Source organism: Falco peregrinus, chromosome 3, assembly GCF_023634155.1.
Source record: "Falco peregrinus isolate bFalPer1 chromosome 3, bFalPer1.pri, whole genome shotgun sequence".
Lineage (NCBI taxonomy): Eukaryota > Metazoa > Chordata > Aves > Falconiformes > Falconidae > Falco > Falco peregrinus.
Window position 1 is genome coordinate 117224549 of NC_073723.1, and position 27099 is coordinate 117251647.

At 55.7% G+C, this 27099-nt stretch overlaps 2 protein-coding genes across 11 annotated transcripts in view; both read right to left on the reverse strand.

Annotated features, from left to right (window-relative positions):
- On the reverse strand, positions 1-13656 carry LOC101922839 (bone morphogenetic protein 8B; the record flags this gene model as incomplete). The annotated part of the gene is made up of 7 exons (XM_055799672.1): positions 1-745; positions 2386-2496; positions 2861-2940; positions 3704-3898; positions 4622-4770; positions 5837-6029; positions 13245-13656. Coding segments are annotated over 7 exons (1290 nt in total), but the record flags the coding sequence as incomplete, so codon positions are not given.
- Positions 13657-15395: 1739 nt separating this feature from the next.
- MACF1 (microtubule actin crosslinking factor 1) overlaps positions 15396-27099 on the reverse strand; it is a 146020-nt gene continuing 134316 nt past the window's right edge. For 6 of the 10 annotated variants that reach the window (XM_055800173.1, XM_055800176.1, XM_055800169.1 and 3 more), the window contains 9 exons: positions 25993-26155; positions 25591-25745; positions 25251-25325; positions 24461-24478; positions 22156-22273; positions 20106-20317; positions 19434-19544; positions 17430-17553; positions 15396-17076 (listed from right to left, as the gene is read on the reverse strand). In XM_055800173.1, the coding sequence (XP_055656148.1) occupies positions 16820-17076; positions 17430-17553; positions 19434-19544; positions 20106-20317; positions 22156-22273; positions 24461-24478; positions 25251-25325; positions 25591-25745; positions 25993-26155 (1233 nt within the window). In that variant the 3' untranslated portion in view covers positions 15396-16819. The remainder of the gene's footprint in view (positions 17077-17429; positions 17554-19433; positions 19545-20105; positions 20318-22155; positions 22274-24460; positions 24479-25250; positions 25326-25590; positions 25746-25992; positions 26156-27099) is intronic. The other 4 variants (XM_055800175.1, XM_055800174.1, XM_055800177.1 and 1 more) reach the window with 2 other exon arrangements.

The following is a 27099-nucleotide window of genomic DNA, read 5'->3' on the forward strand; positions in this document are numbered from 1 at the left end:
TTTACTTTCTGAACTAGGTGTTTATTTTATAACAGTGTCATAGCTCAATATGGATTGTTTTTAACATTTTTTTTTCCCAACTGGCTGAGTTTTGTGAACTTTAAGTAAACAGGAGCGGGTTAGTCAGCCAGCTGCTTAACTGGCTGAGGGTGTTTTCATGAAGGGAATTAAAAGCGCTGGGTAGAGGTGGGTTAGTTAGCTGGAGATGGTTAGAAACAGCTCAATCCCAGAGCAACCTGGATGTTGCTTCCCTCGTCCTAGTTACCCTTCAGCCCAAACTGCCTCCACCAGCGACTGCAGCAGCCTGGGAACCAGCAGCACGAGGGGAAAAAACATCAGCCACGAGGAAAACATGTAACCAGCCACAAATCCTCTTTCCTATGTATATATATATATGTATGTGTCTCATTAAGTGTGGTAAGAGAATAAAAGTTTTATATTATTTACATCCACTTCTAGGAAGGGGTGGGAGGGATTTCTTTTTATTACTTATTATTATTAATGGACTTTGCTCTGATGCAGCCTGTAAAAGCTCCTCTTCCTTGCACGCAGCAGCATCCCATCGCTCCGGTGGGATCGGGCTGGGACCTGGCCGTCAGTGGCAGCCGCAGGATTTCACCACCATGTTGCGGTGCTTCTTGAGGATGACGTTGTTGTTGCTGTCGTAGTAGAGGACGGAGGTGGCACTGAGCTTCGTGGGGGCACAGCACGCCTTGGGCACAGCCTCGGGCTTCATCAGGTGGACCTGGGGGAAGGATGGAACCTGTGAGTGCTGGCCAATGCAGAAAAAAAAAAAAAAAGGAGCAGCAAACCAGCTCATAGCTGCAAAAAACCTGGGTGAATGGGGAGATTATTTCCAGCTTTTTTTGCAAAAATATTTATTCTAAGTGCTGGGCAGGCTTTGCTGCAGTTTATATTGGATTGGGCACCGTGGCACTGTGTGGGCCAGGCAGCCCCTTCATTTATTTGGGACTTCTGGGCCCTTTTCTCACTGTAAATAGGAAAACGGCTACAAAAATAAATCATGGGTCTCACTCCTGTGCGGGTGGGGGAGCTGGATGCTGTTTGAATAGCGATACTGCAGGGCTCAGCACCACCCCACATTTAACACAGCGCACGAAAATCTTCAGTGCACAACACCTCCCTGAACACTGCTCTCCTTCGGCTCGTTCATTCCCTGCTTGGGACACAGGTTATCCTGGTATTTTGCCGTACAGCATCAGCAGGGAGGCTCACAGGCTGCTCAGCGCACGCAGCCCTTGCTGCCCTTACCCGACATGTGCGGTTAATTTATTGCAGGGGCAGCCGAGCTCTCCCAGTTCGGAAGTCCGGTGTTTTTGCTCTCAAACCCTGCTATTTGCAGCGCAGGCTGGGGCTGGCACGGATCCCCAGCCGCCTTTGCCCCGGCGCTTCCCAGAAGGGCCAGATCCGGCTGCCAGGTGATTCACGTCCTGCCCAAACGGCTCCATTTCGGGAAGAGCGTTGGGTTTAGGGGTGATGGGTGGGTGGCGGGGGTAAGGGCACCCCTCCCTGCCGCTGCCAGGATCGTGCCCAGCCCTGGATGGGGCCTCTGGCAGCTTAGTTAATGCAAAAATTAAACCCCGCCAGGCGATGCCTTCAAAGGCTGGGCTGAGGACTCGGCGCTCCCTGTAATTAACCGCGAACACCGGAGCCGGTGTGACTCCGCCATTGGGAAATCAAACACTTACAGGGCAGGAAATTCCAGAAATTAAAGCACCGGGTGGGTTTGGGAAAAAAGGGGCATTAAAGCCTTCCTGCTTGGAATATGCTGAGCCCAACGTTTGGGCGCTGAGCTGCAGCGGCGCTATCTGGAGCCTTGGATGAAACCCGCGCACGTGGCCGGGGAGAAGATGCACGGGCCACACACTGCCCTTGCCCACCAGCTGGGGGGGAGCAGTGGGGGGCTCCTGCGAGCCCCGGGCTTGCTCCTGCACCACAGCCTGCTGCAAGGGGAGGGTGCCACTAACCTGGAAAAAACCTGCCCATTTTGCCCCTCTCCCGCTGCTGTTAACCTTGAGCAGGATCGCGTCAGCAAATCAAGAGGTGGAGGAGCTCCAGAATTACAAATCCTCCACCGTTACACCCTTTTGGCTCAGGTTGATGGCAGAGCCAGTGTGCCCTCACGCTCGTCCCTCCATCCATGTCCTGAACTGCTGTTTCGGCACCTCCCGGTGAGCCCAGATGTGTGTGAGCCCACTGATGCATTATCGGGAGCCGGAGCTGAGCTGCACCCTCCGACCAAAACGCTCTCAAAGCCAGGCGCACCCAGCCCCAAATCCAGCTCTCCAGCGGGACCCGCTGGGCTCTGACCGGCCCCCAAAGCCCCCAGCACCCCCATGGGATGCCACTGCGGGATGCACTGACCAAGGACTGCAGGATGGCGTGGTTGGTGGCGTTCATGCAGGAGTCCAGGGGGAAGGCGCACTCCCCCTCGCAGTAGTAGGCTGAGTACCCCTGCGGGGCGATCACCCAGTCCTGCAAAAAAGGGTTTACACCAGTTACACCACGGGTTTCACGCTTTCAGTGCCCCTTCATCTATTCCCCACCTGCAAAAACAACCCAACCGGCTCCTCCCTGGGTGGCCATGCCAGCAGCAAGGGCTTTTCCAGCCTGAGCCACGAGCTGTTTGGGGTCACCGGTGGGATTTGGGGTTGTGGCAGTTCACGTTTGCCTTCCCAGCTCCCGGGATGGGGCTGCGGGACCCCCCCGGCTGCCCCGCGCTGCTCACACCACTGCAGGTCACCATGGCAGGAGAAGCTGGGCTGGGAGGGAGCCCAGGAGTGGGGACAGTGATGGTGGTTTTATTTTTTTACATTTACTTCTCCCGGTAGACAAGTACCAGCCAGCCAAGGTCCTGAAAGCTGACGTAGAGCTCGTGGCGCCGGCAGACCTGCCGCCCATCCGTGGCGTGGACATCGTCTGTGGGAGAAGGAGACAGGCAGCATCAGCCCTGTGGTGCCAGCACCCCACATCCCACCCCCACGCTGCAGCCACCCCCACTCCAGGGTGGGATGAGCAGCCTGTATTGTCGGGGTTAGGCCAGAAGAGCCAAAGAAGAGGAACCTCCGTTGTTGCATGAAAGGAAAAGAAGATTCAGCCTGGCCTGAAATTTCACGCTCCCACATTGGGATTGATTCATGGAATGGTTTAGGTTGGAAAAGACCTTTAAGATCAAGTCCAATCGTTAACCCAGGACTGCCAAATCCATCACTAAGCCATGGCCCTAAGCACTGCATCCATTCGTTTGGGGGATTCATCCTGGGAAGGGCTAAATCCCAGCTCTGTCACAGAGGAATTGCCATCGAGGGTGTTCCAAGATAAATGGGTTTGGGAGAGCTGGGGCTTCCTGCATCCCTCCTGCCTGAGTGGCTTCCTGGGGCTGTGACACCCTCCTGGGGTGATGCTCTCCAAGGGTGGCTTCAATGCCAAGGGCAATGATGCAAAAAGTCCAAGACTCAGGTATCCCAAATACCCCACAAGACACCATCGCCCCAGACCCACTGTACCTCCTGAACCACAAACCACCTCAGTCTTCCCCAAAAACACCCACAGCTCTTTACTCCGCTTTGCACGGGACCAAACCCGGGATTTCTGCCCTACTAACAGCAGGTGCCTCGATCACGGCAGCACCAGAGCCCAGCGCTTTCCATAGAGACCACTTCTCACCCCGCAAAGCTCTTACCAAAAATGCCTGGCAGCTTGTTGGGATGTGGGAGGTCGTTGGCCTTCTTGGGCTGCCGCCTCCTGGGGGGCTTGGCCGCCCGTGCCACACGTGGGGGGCTGGGGCTCGCTCGGAAAAATGTCACCATGAAGGGCTGCTTGGAGCGGGGCCCCCGGCGCCCCAGCAGCCCCGCCGAGCCCGGGTCGACGCTGTGCCCTGCAAGGATGGGAGCACGCACGGGTTTGCTCTCAGAATGAACTCATTTGCTTAAAGCAAGGGGATTTTTTTTTTTTTCTCCTTGGAAATTTGCAGAGGGTAGCTGCGGTTTCGGCATCCCAAGAGGCTGGATATCCCCCCCCCGTGGCGCTCCCGCTCGGCTGTTGCTGTGCAGTGGGCAGCTCACAGAGGCGGGGTGGCCTCATCCTGCACGTTGCCACCACGTGATGGTCACGAAGAGCAATTCAAGGATCAACCCAATGACTGATCTTCCCTTTCACCACCGGGGAGGAAACCTCGGGCGCTGGGAGGGAAGGGGATGGATGGGGCATTCACCTCCCCCATGGGAGTGGAGATGCTCTTTGTGTGCCCGAGCACCTGCAAAAGGCACTTTTGGAGCAGATTTGATCCCATGGTGAGAAGAGGGTTAATCCTCCGGCACAGAGATGAGGATCCCTCCAGGTAGGGAGTTCATTAAGTGTTAATGGGGTTATTACAGTCCTCACCAGGAACCCCATTAACATGAAGGAGGCCTCCCCATCATCAGGGCTTGCCTGCAAACCCAGCTGACTGAGGCTGTGAGCTGTCCCTCCCAGCTGGAAATTTAAAATTGCAGTGAGAGGAACCCCCCCACCGCCTGCTGTGGCACTAAGGGGGGGGATAAGAGGACTTTGGATCCTGGAGATTTGGTCCCAAATGCACGGGGAGGTGAGGCAAGCTTACCATCATCCGTCTCTACGTAGAGCCGCAGCCCCAGGTTGTATTTCTGATCCACTAACCAGTGGTTGCTGGCGGCTGTGACGTCAAACACCAGCCAGCCCTCGGTCCCAGCACGCAGGTCCTGGACATCCAGCAGGAACAGGTCAGACTCCCTGCAGAAATGGGGGGAAGGGGGGAGGCAGGTGAGTAACAGCACCCAAGGGGCATCGGCACCAGGGATAATTCATGGAAATGACTCCTCGGTGCCTGTGTCTGTACAGGTCCCAGCACAGCAGGGACAGGACGGCGGCTCCTGGTGCCTCTGGCTGTGCTGGACATGATGGTGGCACCCTGGCAGCTGCCCTGGGAAAAGCTGGGGTGTGGCATTGCCTGGTGGGAACGTGTGGGAACAGCCGGCTGCAGTGGTGCTGCTTCCCTCAGCACTTGTATGGTGGTGGGAAGGGCAAGTGCTGGGGCTGGTGCTTGTGGGAGGGCCCCATCCCCTTCCCGTCCCCATCTCCATCTTTGTTTCCATCCTCATCCCCATCCTTGTCCCCATCCTTGTTTCCATCCTCATCCCTATCCATGTCCCCATCCCCATCCTTGTCCCCCTCCCTGTTTCCATCCCCTTCCCATCCTTGTTTCCATCCTCATCCCTATCCATGTCCCCGTCCCCATCCTCGTCCCCCTCCCTGTTTCCATCCCCATCCCCTTCCCATCCTTGTTTCCATCCTCATCCCCATCCCTGTCCCTGTCCCCACCCCCATCCTCATCGCCATCCCCATCCTTGTTTCCATCCCCATCCCTATCCCTGTCCCCATCCCCATCCTGGTTTCCATCTTTGTCCCTGTCCCCATCCTGGTTTCCATCTTTGTCCCCGTCCCTGTCCCTGTCCCCATCCCCTTCCCACCCTTGTTTCCATCCTCATCCCTGTCCCCGTCCCCATCCCTGTTTCCATCCTCATCCCCGTCCCCTTCCCATCCCCATTTCCATCCTCATCCCTGTCCCCATCCCCATCCCTGTTTCCATCCTCATCCCTATCCCTGTCCCCGTCCCCATCCCCTTCCCAGCCTTATCCCTATCCCTGTCCCCGTCCCCATCCCTGTTTCCATCCTCATCCCCATCCCTCTCCCCATCCCCATCCCTATCCCTGTCCCCGTCCCCATCCCCTTCCCACCCTTGTTTCCATCCTCATCCCTGTCCCCATCCCCATCCTTGTTTCCATCCCCATCCCCCCACCTGTTGGAGTGCTCGGCGGCGATCTCATAGATGCTGACATGGAGGGTGTTGTTGGCATGGCGGGCGGCACTCCGTGCCTTGTAGATGCGAAACTCAGCGGCTGTCACCGACTCGCCCGTGGGCACCTGTGTCAGGTCGAATCTGAACTCCTTCCAGTAGGGCTTTGGTGAGAAGATATCCCGGTCCTGCTCGACTGCGGAGCAAAGGGGTCAGGGAGGGCTGGGCCAGACCCTCTCCATGCCACCAGCCACCCCGACGGGCTGCTCTGAGCCTGCAGCCCCTCCCTGACCTGATGTGGGGACAAATCCTGCTGGGTCCGGGCTCCTCACCCCACCGAGCTCTTGGCTGCTGCTGCAAATTCCCATCTCTCCTCTCCCACGAGTTTTAACTTTGATGTACCACCCCTCTGTTTTGGCACACACCCACCCTGACTTTATTTTGCTGTAAATCCCCCAGCCTCCCATCCTAAATAATAATTAAATTATTAAAATGTTTAAATTAATAATTAATCTATTAATTAAAATAAATATATATTAAAAAGCATCAGCGCTTGGCTACGGCTGGAGCACGGAGAAGCTGCCCCTGGTGCTGTGCTTTAGGGGCTACAGCCCTTTGCGCTTCTCCAAAGGGTGAAAAACCCACCCAAACCCCCAAATTTTGGGGATCGGTGGGATCGTCTGGAGCAGAATTGGGGGTTTTCTTGCAGCAGGTGCTGGAAGGACAAAAATCGAGGACAACCCGGGGCTGCTGCCGGGTGCCACAGGTCCCTGTCACCTGCAAATGTCAAGAACTCCAGCCTAACCCTTTAGGGGGGGGACTGTCAGGTCACCGCTCCGTAAAAATAAACCCTTCTTTTTCTCTGGAAATACCTACTTTCCACAGAAATATAGTGCACGTTGGGAAAGGAAAAATCTTTTTTTTTAAATCTGTAAAGAAAAAAAACCTGCCACCGTCTTTCTTTATGCAGCCCCACACAGTTTCTTTAATATGTAATTATTTTCTTCAAATTGTTCTTTAAAAATATTCCAAGCCGCCATGAGTGAATATAATTAAAGTGATTAAAGCTCCTCCTGCTTCAGGCACACAAGCAACATAAAAAAAATTCTGACCTGGTGCTTAGTTTTAAAAAGAAAACAAACAAATCATTAAATAAATAAAACCGCGTGTTTTCCAATGCAACTTTTAACTGATTCTTGGAGGAAAAATATTCCAAATTTAAAGCACCATAAAGCTGCCATCACTGTTGATATGGGGGGAGCAGTGTGGCGCATCCCTCCAAACTGAACACTGAGATTTTAATTATGCATCCACGTTTTGGTTTGGTTTTTTTTTTTTTTTCCCTCCCTCCTTTTTTTTTCCCTTTTTCTTTTTTAAAACCCCACATTCCCTCCAGCTACTGGGCTCACCACAAGCCATGTTATAAAAAAAGCCCGGGGCCAGGCGGGCAGGGGCGGATGCAGAGAGGCTTCCTGCTGCGGCCAGGAGGATGCTGTGGGGAGCCGGATCCGGCCCCTGCACCCCCTCGGGGGGACACCACCGGTCCCCCCCCCCCTGCTGCAGCCCCTCGGGCTCTTTTCTGCTTTTCCTGTCTCCCCCCAGCCCATCGCTGATGGTTTAACACTCCTGGACCATTAAAGATGCTGCCGAAGCCACCAACACCTCGTAGCTCTTGCAAAACCCTTAACCCCCCCAAAACACAACCATGGAGGTTAAGAATCATCTCCCCTTTTTCTTCTTTTTTTTTTTCCTCTGACAACCCCCCCAGCAGGACATCCCATGGTCGGTCCAGGGGACACCCAGGTACAGCACGGTGTCCCCTTGGGTATTTTCAGTCACCTGGGTATCTCATGGGTCCCCCCTTGGCTCCCTGCCATCAGGTGAGCCCCAACACCAGCTCAGAATCACCGTGACCTTCACCGAGCGTTTTCAGCAAAGTGATGCTGTGGGTGGGCTGGCACCCAGGGAAGGGCGGGAGGGGTCTGTGGCCCAGCCAAGGTGGTCACAAGGACCCAACAACACAGAAAAAGACCCCAGGGTGATTTTTAGCCCCGGAGAAGGGTGAAAACCTTTGCTAAAGCAGCACTTTGTTATGAAACGTTCCCATCTGTGTGCTGCGGAGGTGATGGAGTAGTCTGAAGGCCATTAGCTGTGCGCCTTGAACCAAGTGAGTTGGACTTAATAGCAAGGTGCTTGGTACTTGGGATGAGAGACTGGGAGGAATCCCCGCTTCCTCTGCCCCGTCAGAGCAGAAAAGGGGATTCTGCCCTTGGAAGGGCAGGACCAAGGGTGAAGCATCCTCTCCCGTGCCGACACCGGGGTCGTGCGCAGAGGGGGGCGATGGGGACGGGGCTGGTGACCAGCAGGTTGGATACGGTTCAATATCACCCTGTTTGCTGGCAAAATGATAAACGGCTTCAAAAATTACAACCCTGCGGCGCATCCCAAAAGCACCCAGCACCTTTCGCCCAGGTGGAAAAGTGGGTGCTAAAGTACTGCTGGGGGGTGCGCAGGGCCCCCCCCCCCCCCCCCCCCCCCCCCGCCCCAATCCGGCCAGGAGCCTGGCGTGCCTGGGAACCTGCTATTGATTTGAGGCGGGTTGACTCAGCCACACCGCCAACCCTCAATTATCTGTGGGCGGATTATCCGGATTGCGGATGAGACACACTAAAAAAACCCAACCCAAGCTCTTCGCTCTCCTTGCCCCCTCCTTTGGCATTTACCCGCTCGCCCCTAAGAGCTGCTGCATCTTTCCCCAAAGCTGAACGCCACAACTAAGCTGTGCATTCTCACCCATCTGAAAAAAAAATATTAAAAAAAAATTATATGATGTATAAATATATATAAATGGCCGTGGGGCCATGCAACCCCTGTCAGGGGATGCCCAGGTCTGACTGGGCTGAGCCTTGCTGTGTCTCCCAGCCCCAGTGCGCTCCCCATCTCTTCCCAGAGATGGGGTGACGGGGCCGCCTGCCCTTCGTCCTGCTCCCCAGGTTATTTTTAGCTGCACTTTTTCATTGTAAACTTTCTCTGTTTCTATAAACTGTGCATCAGTCATAATTACTGGTCCTGGGCTGCTCGCAATGGTCCCCATGATCATTTCAGACACTAAATTAAAAGGAAATGCCAGGATATTCAACCACATGAAGTGCTCTCAATCCTAAAATAGGTTTAAAGGAGATGCAAGGAAGATGCTATCCTTCGCTTGCAAGCAGGAAAAAATAAGCTCCGGAGGCTTTTTGAAGCAGGGAGAGGAGTTATCCCAAATGCTGCGAAACACAGCCGAGCCTCTGCCAGGCTCCTACGTTGCTTCTCCCATTCTCCCAGGATGAACAGCAGGAGCTGTGGGACACGGGACTGAGCACCCCCTGCTTGCACCCCCCCCTGCACCCCCAGCCCTACAAGCAGCCAGATGGGATTTTTTATCTGCAGTTTTTCCCGTTTCTGACACACACGGGGATTGCGGATAAAGCACCGACACCTCAGCCTGGCTCATTCCGCGCTGCTGGAAAATGCTGCCATGTGTCCCTCAGCTGTGCTGGGCTTCCTGGTGGAGCCGCTGTGGATGCCCAGAGGAAGAGGAGGTGCAAACGGCTGCAAAATGATGTCAGGAGTGGGGAAATCCTGACCCTGCTGCTGACAGCAGCTGGATTTCAGTGGTAATTGTGTGGGGGCAAAGGCGGGTGCCCGCATGAGTGCCAAGGCCGGCAGTGGGTGATGCTCCGCCAAGTGTGGGGAGCAGAGCAGCACACCCCAACTCCCTGGATAAATTAAAGAGGTTGCCGTGATCTCTCACCCCACACTAATGGCTCCTGGCAGCACCCGGGGCACTGCAGCTATTTTTGCACAGGTGCCCTGTCTTCCTCCCCCGGTGCTCCCTGGCACCCCCCCCTGAAGCCAAGGTTTGCCAGAAAGATGTCCGGCCAGGGGCAGAGCTTCATCCAAAGCAGTCATGGGGGGTGTCCGGCCACATCCCAGGCAGTGGTGGGCACCGGGGAGGGGTAGGGAGGACACGTGTGGGGCTGAGGGGCGGTCACAGGGGGCTTGGGCACGCTGCGGCACTGCCAGCCTCCTCCTCCTCACCTTCCCGTTACAAACCTCTCTGCTCCGTGATTATACCCTGCACGGCCCCGTGACTCACGGCTGGTGGCTCAGCCCTGGCCGAGAAGAAACCTCCAAGCCCATCCTTACCTCAGGCTTAAAAATACATCCCACCTGACTCCAGTTAGCACACAGAAATAGCACGGGGCAGCTCAGACAGGGGTTTATCTTCAGCAGGATGCAACGGGTGGATCCACCAGCACCAACCCCAACCACAGGTGCCCATCGCCCGGTGCCCCTTGCTGTCCCTAGCCCCACCACCCATCCTGGCCAGCAGGCAGGGCTCCCTGCTCGCCCAAACCAGGACGTGTTTGTGCGCTGGGGAGGTTTGCCGTTCCCCCTTCCCAGGAAAAAGGTGTGCCGTTGGGAGCCGTGCTCCGGCCTGGCTCACACAGGGCTACGCAGGGTGGCTGCGAGCAAAGAGGTCCAAGTGCCCAATGGAGCACTGACTTCGCCCATTTGCATGCCCCATCAGGGTAATTGTGCAGCAAATTATGCATGCAAATGAAGGCTAGCCTTCTCCCACAAAAATTTTTTTCATTAACATGAAGGGCCTGATAAAGCCGCAGAAATCAAAGCCATTCAAATTGAAGGCTGGAGCTGTGCTCCCCAACTCTCCTGGCTGCTCTAGGAGCACTGGGAAGGGGAACGGTGCCAGCACCGCCACACCAGCACCCCTGTGCCGACACCCCTGCACCAACACCCTGTGCCAGCATCCCTGCATCAGAACCCCTTGCACCAGCACCCCTCACTGATGTGTCCCAGGCGGCTCCCCAGCCTCCCCCAGCGTCCCACCCTGGCTGCCATCTAACCTGGCCATTTTAAAGCACATTTTGGTGCTTTTGGGTTGTTTTAAGGGCTCAGGGAAGCTGGGACTTGATGCCCCAGTATCTGCCTGTCCAGGCTCAGCTAACTGGGACACTGAGGCCCGCCCACTCCCAAGGGCTCTAGACAGGAGGTGGGTGCCCAAGCCCATGGGCACCCTGACCACTGCCCAGAGCAGCAGGGTCAGTCCCAGGGAGCTCCCTGGCCTCTTTACGTCCACACACAGTACAGAGGATGTAAGAACAGGTAGAGATGCCTCAGGAGATGCCTCAGGAGATGCCTCCAGAGTCCTCCCTCACCCACACCTCCTCCCGAGGGCGCAGGTCCCCACCCTGCCTGGTCTCTCCAGTGATGGTTTCTCCCCATGCTCAGAGCACTGGGGGGCTTGGAGGGGTGCAGAGGGGAAAGGACCCTGCCTGCCTGGTCCTCAGCAGTGCCATGGTGAGGCACCTTCCCTTTGGCACACCATGGTGCAGCAGCCAAATCCAGTTTTGCCCTGGGGACATGTCCCCAAGCCCAGGACACCAGCCACATCTGCAGCTCATGGGCCAGTGTTGCAATTTGAGTCCCAGTCAGCTCCAGCATCACACAGGGCACCAATTGTCGCAGCACAAGCAAAGCTAGCAAGCTGCAGCAAGGCTTTACCGTGGGTCAGATTCCACTGTCCACGCTGTTTCTCCATCCTCCAGAGGCCAGACCACACACCTCCTTCTCCCTGCTTCATCCAGCCTCCTCTCCCACACTCCTCAGGGCTATGTAACCCCTTTGCAGGGACGAGCTAGAGCTGCACATTGTCCACATCAATCAACCCACTGCCTCTGAAGCAAGGCCACAGCTGCATATTATCAATGTCAATCAATCCACTGCCTTCATTCCCCTGCTCTGTGCCTCCTGACACCCCCTGTCCTGCACCTCATCCCCCAGCCTTTGCCCAGATGCTCCCCAAAAGCCTCATGCCTGGACACGGACCCCCAAACACCCCTTAAAGCAATGAGCAGAGGAACACTCCGTATCCCAGTGCCTGGCCTGCTCATCCTGCTAGGTTCAGGGCACCCCGGTGCCTGCCCTCGTGCGGGGACCTCTCACACCCCGAGTGCTCGTGGTCCCGTGGATGCTGGCTGGAAATAGCTCTGCTTGCATTGCCACTCATGCAACTGCCTGGAAATTGGACGGTGGCTGGAGCCCGGCATTGCTCAGTAACCAGCTGGACGGGATTCCAGCAATAATTAGCAACCTTGAGGATTTTATTTTGAACTGTGATTCAGTGTCCCACCACCGCGGGTAATTCGGTCCACCCTGCTGCTGGCACGAGAGAGCTGCTGGCCTGCCTGCACATCCTGCTCACCCCACAACCAGCTCATGGGCGCCCACCGAAATGGGGAGTGCAGGGTGGGCGACACGGGTGCCTCATCCCATGGTGCTTTCCAGCCTCCCTCCGCTGCGATATGATGGAGATAGGGTTTGGGGGGAGCAATCCGGTTGATTGGGACAAGCTCACCAAGTTGACTCAGCTTGGTCCCAGCCCGATGGCCCTCAGCCCACCCTGCTGCATGGCTTTCCCCTTCCCTAGCTCCCTTTTTTGAAGCGGAGCCGGGTTTCATACCACCGGGTCCCTCGCAGCCCCTCACCCGTGGTTATTAAGCTCAGCTCTGTGCCCAAGGGGCTCTTCTGGGCAGGGATGCGCTGAGGAAGCAGCCCAGGATGGCGGGATGCTCGGAGCCGTCGGTACACGGCCACGGTGCCCTGCCCGCAGCCAGGGCCGGCCCAGGGACCAGCTTTGCTCGGTGGGGTGTGGGTCGGGGTCGGGCTGGGCTGGCAGGGGGGCTCCGGGTTGTGCCCAGCCCTGGCAGCGTGGCCGCCCGCAGCCCCGTGCGCCCTGTCCCGCCGTGTGCTGCTCCTCGGTGCCTCCCCGGTGTCCCCACGGTGACTCCCCGGGGCCTTGCCGGTGCCCCCCGTGCCCCCCCGGCGCTGCGGACGAGGACCCCGAGCCCCCGGGGCTCTGCGCTGTGCGAGGCTCGGCAGCCGCCCCCGTGCCCGGTCCTACCCTTGCGCCCCCCGGGCCCCCGCAGGCTCCGGTCCTGCCCGTGCGCCCTGGTCTGCTCCGGTCCCCCCGTGCGACCCCGTCCTGCCCAAGCCGCCTGGATCCTGCCCGTGCGGCTCCGTGCCTCTGCAGGCTCCAGGCCCTCCGGTGTGCCCCGGTCTGCTCCGGTGCCCCCGGTCTTGCCAAAGCTGTCTAGACCCTGCCCGCACGCCCCGGTCCTCCCGGTAGCCCCGGTCCCCCTGGTATCCCAGGTCCTCCCGTTATCTCCTCACGCCCCGGTGCCCCCGGTCCCCCCGGTATCCCCGGTCCTCCCGGTATCCCCGCATGCCCCGGTGTCCCCGGTGTCCTCGGTCCTGCCGGTATCTCCTCACGCCCCGGCGCCCCCGGTCCCCCGGTATCCCCGCACGCCCCGGTGCCCCCCCTGTCCCCGGTGTCCCCGCTCACCCATATTGACGAGGCTAACGACGGTGTCGGCGCGGCTGACGACGCTGCCGGGCGGGGGGCTCTGGGTGCTGAGCCCGGTAAGCACCGGCCGCGACACCGGCGCCTCCTCCTCCCCCTCCGCCTCCTCCTCGCCGGCCACGGCGTGGTACAGGTCCAGCATGAAGAGCGGCGCGGCGGCGGCGGGGGCGCGGGCGGCGGCGGGACCCCGCGGCCGGGGCCGGCCGGGCAGCCCCAGCACGGCCAGGATCTCCCGCTGCACGTCCCGCCGCTCGCCGCCGCTCAGCCGCCGCTGCAGGGAACCGGCGGCGTGGAACCGGCGGCGCAGGACGCTGCCGCTGCCCAGCTGGCACAGCACGGCCGCGGCCCAGAGCAGCGCCAGGGCCCCCAGCCCCCCCCCGGCCCGCCGCCGCCCCGCGCCCCGGCCCCATGGCACCGCCGCCGCCCGGCCCCCCCCCGCCCCCCCGCCCGGCCCGCCCGGTGCGCTGCAGCACGGCCCCGGGCACCGGCACGGCACGGCCCGCCCCGCCGGGGCGAGGGAAAGGGACGGTCCCTCCGGCGGCGCCGCCCCGGCCGCGGCTGCGGGACGGCCCGGCCACCCCCTGCCCGGCGGCCCCGGGGAGCGGCGCAGGGCACGTGAACCCGTGCGCAGCCACCCCTGCTGGTGCTCAGCCTCGTGGGTATCCAACCCCATGGGCACCCATCCCTAGGGATGCTCAGCCTCGGGGGTATCCAACCCCATGGGCACCCATCCCTAGGGATGCTCAGCCTCGTGGGTATCCAACCCCATGGGCACCCATCCCTAGGGATGCTCAGCCTCGGGGGTATCCAACCCCATGGGCACCCATCCCTAGGGATGCTCAGCCTCGTGGGTATCCAAACCCATGGGCACCCATCCCTAGGGATGCTCAGCCTCGTGGGTATCCAAACCCATGGGCACACATCCCTAGGGATGCTCAGCCTCGGGGGTATCCAACCCCATGGGCACCCATCCCTAGGGATGCTCAGCCTCGTGGGTATCCAGCCCCATGGGCACCCATCCCTAGGGATGCTCAGCCTCGTGGGTATCCAGCCCCATGGGCACCCATCCCTAGGGATGCTCAGCCTCGTGGGTATCCAACCCCATGGGCACCCATCCCTAGGGATGCTCAGCCTCGGGGGTATCCAACCCCATGGGCACCCATCCCTAGGGATGCTCAGCCTCGTGGGTATCCAACCCCATGGGCACCCATCCCTAGGGATGCTCAGCCTCGTGGGTATCCAACCCCATGGGCACCCATCCCTAGGGATGCTCACCCTCGTGGGCACCCAGCACCATGGGCACCCATCCCTAGGGATGCTCACCCTCGTGGGTATCCCAACCCATGGGCACACATCCCTAGGGATGCTCAGCCTCGGGGGTATCCAAACCCATGGGCACCCATCCCTAGGGATGCTCAGCCTCGTGGGTATCCAAACCCATGGGCACCCAACCCCATGGGCACCCAATTCCATGGGCACTCATCCCTAGGGATGCTCACCTCCATGGGCACCCATCTCTGGGGATGTTCACCCATTTAGCTTCATGGGCATCCAACCCCATGGGGACCCAACCCCATGGGCACCTGTCCCTAGGGATGCTCACCTGTGTGGGTATCCAAACCCATGGACATCCATCCCTAGGGATGCTCACCTCCATGGGCACCCAACCCCATGAACACCCAACTCCATGGGCACCCACCCCTATGGACACCCACCCCATGAGCATCCACTCCCATAGCCACCCAACCTGTGCATCCACCCTCACCCATTTGGCAGCACCCATCCCCGTGGACACTCCCCACAATGGGTCCTCACCCCGTACCCCCCACCCCCACGGCCACTGGCCTCACTGAACACCCACCTCACCGACAGCCAGCACCTCCCCAGGCCCCCTCACCGGCAAACACCCACTCCAGCAGGCACCCTCATCAGCCAGCATCCTCACCGGCGGGCACTCGCTTTGCCAGCGCGTCCTCATCCCCCCCGACCACCCTCACCAGCGAGCACCCACCCCCCTGAGCCTTTTAATTTTGGGACTTGGGGGTTCCCTGCTCGCACCTGTGTGTGGACACCCGGTGGGCATGGCCACCGCCAGCTCTCGTACTTTAAAAAGCTTAACACCGTGGAATAAAGTCGGAGGCAAGATTGTTTATTACCGCAAGCAATTTTAATACAAAAATCTGTCTGGTTTTTAAACAATTCATTGGTAGAGCTTCAGTTTTGCCTCAATTTCAACCAATTGAGAGAATCACACAGCAACACGGTCAGAGCCGGAGAGGAACAATATTCAATAAATACAGGAGCTCTGGAGAGCCCTCTCCCCGCCCCTGGCCCGTCTCCTGGTCACTTGGTCAGTTTGATTTAATTACAAAGAAAAAGTAGCGTACAAAAGCCAGACAGGACTTGTAGCAAGTGTGCTGGTGAGACTCGTTTCAAGGACAAGCAACTGTGCGTGTAAGTCCAGATTTCTTCTAGGAGCAGAGGTCACATCAATCTCAGCCTGGTTGGAAGTGGAATGACCAGTTAAATAATAAATAGGAAAAAAAAAAAAAAAAGAAAAGAAGAGCGAGAGATGCAGATAAATAGCGAACACCTTGGGTTGGTCTCTTAAGCCATCAATCCAGAAGAATCCTTTAATTCATAGGACCCACCACCACTAAGGGATGTATCCGAGTGATCCAGAACTGCAATCTTACCAGCGTGCTCTCCTCCGGCCAGCTTCAGCGTGACCCCCCCACCCCCACCCCCCCAAACCCACCACCCCTTTGTTTGTTCTTTAAAAACGAAGTTGTCGGGACAGTATTTTCAAGACAGCAATCGTCATGACCTTCGCTGTAGTGTGTGCAAATTTTATTAAGTCAAACTCCTCTTTCTTCAGGTAAAACCACATAGCTTTAAAAAAATGGAAACATAAGCCCCAAGTCCCCTCACCTCATGTTTCTCTGGTTGAGGTATCTGTGATTTACAAAAAGAGAGTTCCATGAACACTGCAGGATTCAGGTCTTTGTTTTTAAATATAATTTACCTTGCTGAGACAGCAAGTTAAGTTTATAAAGATGCATTTAGGAAACAATCCTAAAAGATAAAGCAGGTTCACACCCTGCACCGCGCAGAAATCCTATTTATATTTTAGTTTTTCTTTACACTTTCACATCTTGACCTTTTTTTTTTTTTTGCTTCCTTTTCTTTTTTTTTTCCTTTTTCTTTTTCTTTTTTTTTTTCTTTCTCTCCCACATTTCAGTTTTTCCAGGCCCCTCTCTGAACAGGGGTCACCGAGAGGCAATTTTTATCTACATAAATATTCACATGAAAATAGTAACTTACAAAAAAAAAGAAAAAAAAAAACAACCAAAAACCAAACCCAAAACAACCCCCAAATAAGGCAGCTTCATAACACAACTTTCTTTTACACTTTTAACAATATAGTTTCTCCCATTTAGAATAAATATACATCCAATGTATGTAGCAGGGTTAAAAATTGGACACAGGTTGGTGTGGTTTTTTTTTTTGTTTGTTTTTTTTTTGTTTTTCCCCCCCGGGAGGGCATGGGTACAGTATTATCTTTTAGGGCCTGGAGTTTTTGGGGTGGCAGTGGTTGTTTTCTTGGACATGGTTGGGATTTTGGAGGGTTTGGCCATCCCCCGGCGCGAGCCGCCCTGCCCGCCAGCCATGCTGCTCTCCGAAGTGTCCGAGCACGCCGACTGCGTTTCCAGCAGGTCAAAATCCGAGGCGTCGCTCCCCCGACGGCTGCTGGCCCGGCTCCCAGTACGGCTCCCGGCACGGCTGGTGGGACGACTGGCTGTTTTTTTAGGATCTGCAAGGAAAACCGAGAGCCCCAGCGGTGGGCGGATGAAGAGGATGAGGAAGATGCTTGTCCCCCAGCCGCATCCCCCCCAGCACCCAAATCCCCAGCACCCCTGTGGTTGCTTTCAACCACCCGCCCAGCACCCCTGAAACAGGGGGTTCAGCATCAGGACAGATTAATTCCCGAGCTTTTAATGAAGCAGCAGCAAGCCCTTGCGCTGCCGAACTGCTGCAGCATCTTCCCTCCCAGGCAGGGACACCACGGTGGGCATCCCCCTCCCGAAATATTTAATATTTTCTCTGCCAATTTCAGCAACCACAAAGGTGGCAGCAGGAGTTTTTCAGTTCTTGCACCTCACTTACCTGCCCGACTGGTTTTGGCACCTGTAGAAACTGGTGAGGAGCTGTTACTGGTGTCCCCAGCCAGGGAGGTCCGGCTGGAGTGGAAGGTGGGTCGCTTCAGCTTGCTGCCCGCAGAGGGGGTCACCTTGGGAGGAAGAACACAGGGAACATCTTTTAGCTGTCACCTGGGCTGTGACGGGGCCAAGATCACGCCTGAGATCAGGACCTCGGCAAAAAGATTTTGACATTTAAGGAACGCCCATCTTAACGGTCAAGGAGAACACAAGCTGTCGTTTCAGCAGCGGTTAATAAAAAAGAAAAAAACCACCTGGATCCTGAAAATTTGGAGGGCAAGGGCGGTTTGCATGCTGCGGGCTGATGCACAGCTATTTTTTAGGAAAAAAAAATAAATAAAAGCAAAGCTGCTGTCCATCTGGATGAGGGCAACACCATCGGGGCTCAAAAGCTCCACAAAGAGAATGTGAAATCTTGCAAAAAAAAAACAAACAATGTATTTTAGCATCTAAGCAGCTCAGGATGGATGATTTTGGAAGGTTGAACACAAGGCAGTGTCTTGAGAAACGCATCCCATTGTCGGGAGGCATCAGCGCAGCGCGTCCTGCGAGATGGAGGGATGTCGCCCTGGTGCCGGTGCCCTGGGCAGGTCCATGCACCTACCACCAGTGATGAACAGGGACATAAAACACACCGAATCGGCTTCGGTCGCATCCTGAAACGGTGCTTTTCCTGACCTTTAAGATGCTGCGAATGCAGGTGGCGGGGGTGGAAAGCAGCGCACCAGGCAGCTCTGCTCCCACCGCTGCGGAAGAAAGCGAAGGGGCGAAGGGGCCGGTGCCGGCAGGGTGAGGGCACCTGGATCCAGCTGGAAAAGGCAGCTCCAGTTTCCAGACACCAAGCAAAGCGCTGGGGTTGGGGCAGCGCTGCAGGAAAGCGGCTGCCCGATGTGACCCGGGGGGGACGGGGGACACACACCGCCGCGCTGCAGGGATGGCTCCAGCCCAGCTGCATCCCGCAGAGATGGATGTTCATACCAGAGGGCACTTCCCCGCGAGCTTTAAAAACAACAGCTGGAGAGTTTTCCCTCCGTCCCCTGTGATTTGGTGATTTTGGAGAATCTTGGACATCTTGAAAAGCCATTGAAACTGGAGCTGCGGTGGGGGAGGGGAGGGGGGGAGGGGGTGCCGAGGGAATTAAAATCCATTAACACATGATTGCGAAGGTACCATTTTCATCATCAGAGATTTCCATTCTCATCCTTGGTCCTATTTGATAATAGGCAGCAAGCAGGCAATTTGGGGCAACTGGGGAACTGCTCCTGACCTTCTGATGATATAAAATAATTCCTTTTCTGCGTGAAAGCACCGCCAAGCAAGAACGCAGTTATCTCGCCAGCGCACACCACCGCTGCGTGAACCACCGAGATCCACCCGGTATTTCTCATCACCGATTTACAAGGTCAAGGGAAATCCGCAAGGAGGCTGTAACTTTAGGGAGATCAAAATCTCAGCCCGAATTCATCCTCCTGGAAGCATCAAGCCGGTGAAAGTGCCCGACACACCGTAATACGTGCTTCAATGCGGTGATAAATAAAAATGAAGGCAACGTGGGTACTGTGCATGCGCTGTAGCTGATTTTCAAGTCTCAACTCGGCTGCTGGATTGCAATTTTTGAAAGCCAAAGACGGCCTCTTTTCAATGCTTAAAAGCTATTACAGCTTGGAAAATACTTTTTTTTAAAAGCACAAGAGGATAAATGCTGCTCTCTTGGTTAGAGAGCAGGTAACCGTGACTTGCCAGCCTTTGCGCTTTCTTCTCAGGTCGATGTTTTATTTAATCCGAGTTAGAAACCCATGAAAAACGCTAACAGTCCGAGCGTTAGCGGTGCTAACAAGCGCTGCTCTACCACAAGGAAAGCGTTAAAAACAGGCAGGGGAGCAAGGTTTCTCCGTGCCAGCGGCACTCCAGCCTGTTGGCAGGTCCTCGGAGCTGTGAGACCATACTCTACCTCGGCGCTCAGGAGCTGGAAGTCGGAATAATCGAATCCCCTCAGGGGGGTGCCCGCTTTACTGTTTATCAACCAGGGTTTGTCATAACATCGAGAGAAGTGATGTGGAGTCTGTGAAATGGAAAATCCAAAGGAGAGGGGGGAGAGGTGGAAGTGAGTGGAAAAAAAAAAAAAAAAAAAAGAAATGGAAAAGTATCTGGAATGGGGGGGAAACGGCACTAAAATGAAACGAGAACCCAACAGGAAATATAACAATTAAAATAAAGGGGGAAAAACCCAAACAGATGATGAAATAAAACATGCATGGGCGGATGATGCGATGGGAAAGGAGAGGTGATGGGCGATGGCTTCGTCCTGCGTGCCGTCCAGGCACCACAGCTATGGCACAGCCCTGCCCCAGGGACCAGGAGCCTTCGGCTGCACCGGGAGTGCCGGGGATGCTCCTGCGGAGTGGGCTGGAAACCTGTCCTGCACCATCCCACCCCACCCATCCCACATGGACAGGAGGTTCCTCCTGCAGACACCATGAACATCTTCTAGAGACCACAGTAACCACCAAGCCCCAAAGACCCAACATCCTCCTCCTCCTCCTCCTCATCTCGCCGGGATGGGTTTGGAGGCCACTGGTCCCTAAAGGAGAGGAAAGAGGAAGGCTTCCCGCGGGAACCCCACCTTGGCTCCGCTGGCCGGAGTTGCAGGAGAGGATGGCATGGAGGCGCAGCTGTGGTTGCTCTGGCTGGCGCTGGAACTGGATCGTGTCGGGGAGGCTGCTCGGGAGGATGGTTTTGATCTTCGGCCTCGCGATCGGAACGGGGTCATTCCCTGGGAGGCCCCCTCCGGCAAGATGAATTTCTCTCGGAGTTCAAGGTTGGTCCGTCCTCGTGCTGGAAGGGGATAAAGAAGAGGGGACCTGAGGTTCACATGAACACGTCATTTCCAGGGGTCAGGAGGCTCCGGGGGTCGGAGCGCTCGTCCCACTGATGTCTCCCCAAGCCCATGTCCGAGGGCGAGTGGATGGCAGGGAGACTGTCCTGGCTCTTGCTCTGCCTTAACCAACTCTGCCGTGGATCAGCTCTCCAAGAAATCAGCTGATTAAAAGCTGCCTGATGCCCATGAGTTCATACTGGATGCTCTATTATTCTCTTGTGTCTTGGGGAAAGCATCCTAGAGGCCTTTAAACACTGTGTTACAACAGTGGCCAATGTCACCTTCAACGTGGCTTAAAAATAATAATAAGAGCTATGAAGGGCTGAGATCCTGCCCTCTCACAGCTCTGGGCAGCTCTTCACCAGTTTTTGGGGAGAGGGGGGAGAGAAGTGACCACCAACCATTCAAAACTAACTTGAAAATTTTCCTCCAAATGCCTCCAAGAGCTGGAGGGTCTCCCTTTAGTGCGCAAGAGGCAACCAAGCAGGGAGAGAGTCTGTGGGCTCCTGGACCAGCTGACACTGCCAACATTTTTCATGCTCACGGTGCTCCAACAGGGAGCAAGGGCACGCATCGAGCCTTACGGGATGCGGGAGCAATTTCAGAGTCGATGCATTATGGCCCAGAAAGCCAAGGCGGCATTTGCAGAAGGGAAGTACCACGCTGAGATAACCAAGGGATGGAAACAACCCCGATTGTCAGCACTCTTGAAACATCTGCTGCCAAGCATGAATGGGGGAGGTCGGAGGAGCAGGAAAATCTTGAGGGTTCCCTGAAGCAAGTGGTACACGCTGTAAATCACGCTGCTTTCAGCAACAGCCGTCGGCCAGCAGGAGCAAGGAAGGGTTAGGCAGCAGCTTGAAGAAGACATACCCAAAGCAATTAACATCTCAGAGACCCCGGTGAGACAGAGACATATGGAGAGCAGATCTAAATTCTCCAAAATAAACAGCCTCGATGCACTTCATTCCTGGCCAGCCTGCTGGCTAATCCTTCTCTGTCCCACGGTCACGGCTCTCAGCCTGTCACAGCAGTGTCACTTCCAGCCCAACAGCTCCGACTGTGATAAAACCTCCAGACTGAAGGTTTTGGGATGGAGGCGACCCTGGTTCTCTGTGCCCGCAGTACGTGACCCTGGTCTGCATTATCCCAATCCTCCCTTCCAAACGTGTCTCACCAAAGGAGCTAAAGACAACAGACAGACTGAGAAAACTTGCATTAGAAATACATCAGAGAGAAATCAAGTTGTGCAAAGCCACAGGAGAAACATCTCCTTATGCCCTCAGATGAGCCTGGACCACCAGCGCCCCGTGGCCACAGCCCAGTGCAGCAGAACCACGGGGTCACGGATCCTGGCCTGGAGCATCTTCTCCCCAGAGTGTCTCAGAGCAGGATTTTACCACCTCCCAGCTTTGAACCTTTTGAGTTCTTTCAGGTCACCTTTAGGAAGCCCACTCCATCACCCACAGAGTCGCACGTACGCACCGACCGCCTCGTCAGGAAGCCGAGACCTCCAGCACGGCCACGCAGCTCTGTTCGCTGGGGTCTCAAAACCAACATGCACCACCTTGCCCTCTTCTCCTCCCAGGACACCTGGCTAAAGGCTGCGAGATTCCCTCCGGTATTGCCAAATATTTTAACTCCTGTGGTTTGCTTTGGATCTGTTTTCTCCAAGTCCTGCCTATTTGGATAAGCCAGACCCAATCTGGTCATTCAGTCACAGCGGAGAACTTCTCAACCTCCCCTCACCGGGCGAGATGGCACCAGTTGTATAAACCCCCAGGAATTGCTTTACCTCTGCAAGGATCATTCTTCACTAAAAATTCATCCAGGGCCATCCATCCTCCACCGACGCGAACCATGACTGTGCTCCGCAGGATACGGACCAGCCGCAGCTGCTGGGAATCGCCGAACTGTGGAGCCAAGAAACAGTTCAGACAAGGGGAACACACCAAGGGATGCTCGGCTCCTTCCCACAGCGGGCTGCACCAAATGCTTTCATGAATTGAATTAATTATTGAGTATTTTTAAGGTTTCTCCAAATCAGTTCTTCTGGAATAAGCTCAGGCTAGTACCAATTTACAGGGGTTTTTCTGCCGTGTGGTTTTAAAATGACGCAGTTATCCAAATCCTTTAGTTTTAAAGCTGGGAAGAGAGAATTTTTTAGGGCACCCAATGAGATTTTGGAATTTGGTCTCTGAATGGGGTTTTTCTCACCCGGAATTGTAGTTTTTCCTTTTCTTGTGAAGGAAATAGAGGCTGGCAATGCAATGACCCTCCTGGTGCAGCCCAGGTGGAAAAGAGCCGGCTGATTCAGATCACTGAGCACCAGTGAATCTGTAAGGCAAGCAGTGTCCCCGCTGAGTGAGAAACCTCTGATCATCAAGTCTGAAATCCAGGGATTTCACCGAGCCTCAGACTTGACCCCACCAGCCAGCAAGCCCGCGCCGCAGAGATCGCCAGTGAGGATGTTTCAGTGAGTGCAGAGGGATGGGAATCCAGGCAGGAATCCCGCAGCAATGTTGATTAGTGATTGCAATGTTCATTAGTGATTTTAAACACCTGCAATATCAAACAAGTGCACCCTGAATCAGAAGCGTGTGTCTGGTTTTTTCCAAGCTCCCTAAAGCTCCTGGATAGCCGAGCCCAGGCTCCCGACTGCCCTCCGCATCCCACCGGTGGCGGAGCCGGTACAGGATGCTGGGAGCCTGGCTGGGATGTAGCAGCTCTGCATCCAGGGCTGCAGAGCTGCTGCGATGAGAAGAGAGGGGAACCAGCTTTCGAAAGCAAGATCATCTTCAGAATGATTAAAAATAATAATAATAATAATAATAAAAATATCAGCAATGTTTTCCCTGGGTGGAGACGAACACAAAACACAAGGCATTAAATGAAAACGGAGAACGCAAAGCCACACTCAGATGGGTGACAGCAGGCGGAGGTAGCAGCATCTCCAACCCTCCTTCCCACAGGGATATGCGACCCTGGCCCCTGCACTGGTGGGTCTCCCCAACTGGGGGGGTCCTACCAAAAGGTGCTCGCCCCAGTGGGGGGATGAAAGAGCTCTGCACGGCCAAGGTGCCCCTGGGCAGGGAGGAGGGGGGGAGCTGCCTTTCCTCTCTCCAGGCTCTACGTCAGGTGTCTCCAAGAGCTAGTTCTGTACCAGGGAAAACCAGGGACAAGTCAATTCTCATTTCCACTGCCACGTTTCCATTATATTTCAGCTGCTGTTGCAAATGTTTCTATAATCACTGCCTAAATTCAAGCCAGAGCTCTGCTGGACCCGCTTCTGACATCCAAGTTTGTGTCTTTTTGGGGACGTTTTTGGTAGGGCACCATCACTCCACATGAAAAAGATGCTTTTCTGTTTGAGTGGGGGCGGTGGGCACATCGTAACGGGATGTGATGCTCCAGTCCTGTTAAAAAAAGAGCTCTGCCCCCTGAACCAGCCGGCACTCACGCACGCTGCACTGCTCATCTCGGCTCACGGCAGGAACGGGGATACATGCGGGTGTTGTGAGCCTTGCTCCAGTTAGGAGTTACTCACCGGGTGTAGCGGGGATGAGGGTTTAGTTATGGTTATCTACGGGATTAAAGGGGTGGACTCGGCATTCGCATGGTGACGGCGATGCAAACCCACCCAGAGCCTGGTACAACCCTCCTGCAGGCAGGTGTAGCCCCCATTTCATCTGGGGTGGCTGTTCCCTGACTGAGAGTCCCGGGCATGAGCCCATCTCTGCCACAGGGTGCAGTGATTCACCACTGGTTACCATCAGTATCATAAAAAAAAAAATCCAAGAAAGGAGCCACGGAGAGAAAAAAACCCTCCATTTCTGTCAAATCCTGCTTTTCCAATTTTTCCCCTTTTTTCTGCCCAATGCAGGTTTATTTTCGGGTGGCCCTCCCAGCTCAGGCACTCCTCTGTACCAGGCTCTGCTGAGCAGCGCTCACAGATCACATCCTCCCACAGCAACAAAGGACAGAGCAGCATCATGGACACACAAAGCTACGTTTGTTAAAAAATAAAATTAAAAAAAAAAAAGGTGGAAAAAAAAAAAAAAAAAAAGAGGTGAGAGACAGCATCGCAAGGCAAACTGTACCTGATTGCCGAGGAAGAACTATGGAGGGAGAGGAGTTGTGGAGGGAGCAGGGATGGGGAGGGGGAAAAAGTCGAGAGGAAGAGGAGGGGAAAGAAAAACAAGAAAAACATTTATGGGATTAACAGTGCAATCATCATGAAAACTGTTAACTGCAGGTAGTTAGAAATCTGTGGGGTTTACGCTATTTGTAAGAAGTTGGGGGAACCTGGGGCCAGTGCAGCCGGGGGGGAGAGCGCTGCAGCTCGGCTCTTCCCGGCCGGAGCATCAGCCCCAAATAATCCCCCCCCCAAAAAAGGGCAGGAAAGGAAAAGAGCTCTGCTGCCAGCTCGCTTCGCCAGTTCACCTCGGTGAACGATTTGAAACGTCAACAGGCGAGCTCGTTACAAAGAGATTCTTTAAGGAAATTATTCTCCCTTCTTCGGGAGCCGGCTAAGAAAAACACAGGCGTAAGGTACACTCATCCACAAGGAAAACTTCAAGGGCGGCTGCTGGCGGCGTGAATGCAGCGTTTCACGGGGCCGACGGGCCGGCTGCCCCAGAACAGGGACACTTTTATACTTTCCCGATGCAGGGAACGCCCTGGGGCTGAGCACGGCGCTGGGCAAACACAGCCCAGCCACCCCCGCCGGCAGCCAGCCGTGCCAGAGGACGAGGTCTCCGTCTCGCCCCAGGGAGCCCGGCAGGGTCCCCCTGCACTGGGCTGGGCATCCCGTTGGCGATCCCCGCCCCGCGTGGGAAGAGGGAGCAGGATTTGTGCCGCCGGGGCAGCATTTGGCCCCCGGTGCCTTACCCGGTATTTGTTCTCGCCGATCTGCTCCACTTGAAACCTCTTGGCACACTTGCACTGGGCCACTTGCCTGGTGACCTGCCACCGCCAACAAGAGAGGTAAGGGACCAGGATTTGGGGAATCTCCCCCGACACCGGGCACCGCTCGGATAAAACACAGACCTAACCAGCCTTTCCTTCAAAAACCCCATAGGGGCTCTCCATACCAGCCAATTATTTTGGCTCAGTGCCACCACGATCCCTTTTTTTTTTCTCCTTTTTGTTTTCCCCACGCCCAACCCCCCCCCCCCCCCCGCAGCCTGAAGCACCCCACCCCCAGCCCCCATCTCTTTCGGTGCTTTACCTCATCTTCGATCTTGTCGGCATCGGTGGTGGGGCGGTAGGCATCCTTGTTGGGATGGAGAGCGGCCACGAATTCATAGTAATCAATGTAGCCGTCGCCGTCGCGGTCAAAGATGTCGGCCACCGCGGTCATCTCCAGCTTCGTGGTGGGGAATTCTGGAAGGAGAGAGAAATGAGCAACTGATGCAGGGACCTCACTCAGCAGAGCTGGGGACGTCGGTCCCAGAGCAGGGACAACCTTGTCACCCCAAGGTGGTGTCACGGTCCACTCAGTGGACTTGTGATGGTTCCTCTACTATGATCTCGAAGAGGGAAAAAATGAAGGCGACCGCGCCAAGGGGTTATGCTTTGATTTTTTTGCGAGCTGTTTTCCAAGCTCGTTTTAGGGCAGGCAGGGACTTACTGGAGGCCAGGATGCCATCGATAAACTCCTGCCGGGTGATCTTCCCGTCTTGGTCTTTGTCAATGCGTCGGAAGAAGTCCATGACGCGGGATTTCTTGTGGTTCATCCAGCGCATATACTTTTTCCGCCAGACGTCGAAGTCGAAGTTTGCAAACTCCTTCAACTGGAGGGAAACCCACGCCGGTCAGCGGGGGAAATCCCGGCAGGAGCAGCACCCCCGGCTCTACAGCACCCCGAAACACTGGCCTCGCGGCAAGCCCGTGCCCGAGCTCCCGGTGCTAACTCACTGCCCCCCTCCCGGGCTGGTTTAGCTGGCTTTATCCAGATGACCCCCGTTAACGAGAAGGTGGCTCAAATCAGCTTTCCAGAACAGAAGGACACACAGCGTAGCCAACAGCCACCACGTGGACTGCGCAGCACGGGACCATCGACACGGGATGCAGCATCCCCCACGCTGCTATACGTACACATATGCAGAGGTATCAGCTACTGGCACACAGACACACATCCACCCCCCCCGCCCCGTCTCTGCTCGGGCATTTAGGGATGCTTCCTCACCTGGGTTTCACCTAACAACTCGCCAGGCTCTGCCCAGGAGGAAAACCCATGGCTGGCATCGTTTTGGGCATGTGCCTCCCCTCTCCCTTTCCCTCTAAGCAGCCCAGAAGGAATTTTTTGCTCATTTTCCAGGTAAAGACAGCAGCTGGGGCACATCTCAGCTCTGCAAACCCTGCCACCAGCCCCAGATGAGCCGCTCACCCTTCGACCCCCTTCTAATCCACCCCCACCAAAAGGACCCCCATGACCCCACCAGCTCAAGCAGCTCACAAGTGACGCAACAATTTTTAGCGTGGGGTTTTGTGGTTTGTTTTTTTTTTTCTCTAAACATTCTTGGGAGTTAAAAGCAACAAAGAAAAAACATTAATACGTATAAACTGAACTGACCTACAGCAAAAGCAACAAAAAACCAAAAACACTCACTTCTGGGCATAGCTGCTTTGTTAAGCGTAAATAAAAACAAAAATTACATTAGATGCTTGGAAAAGATATAGACAGTAATTGTTAATACTAATTACTAGGAGTAAAGCAGGCCTGGCTGTCATTACC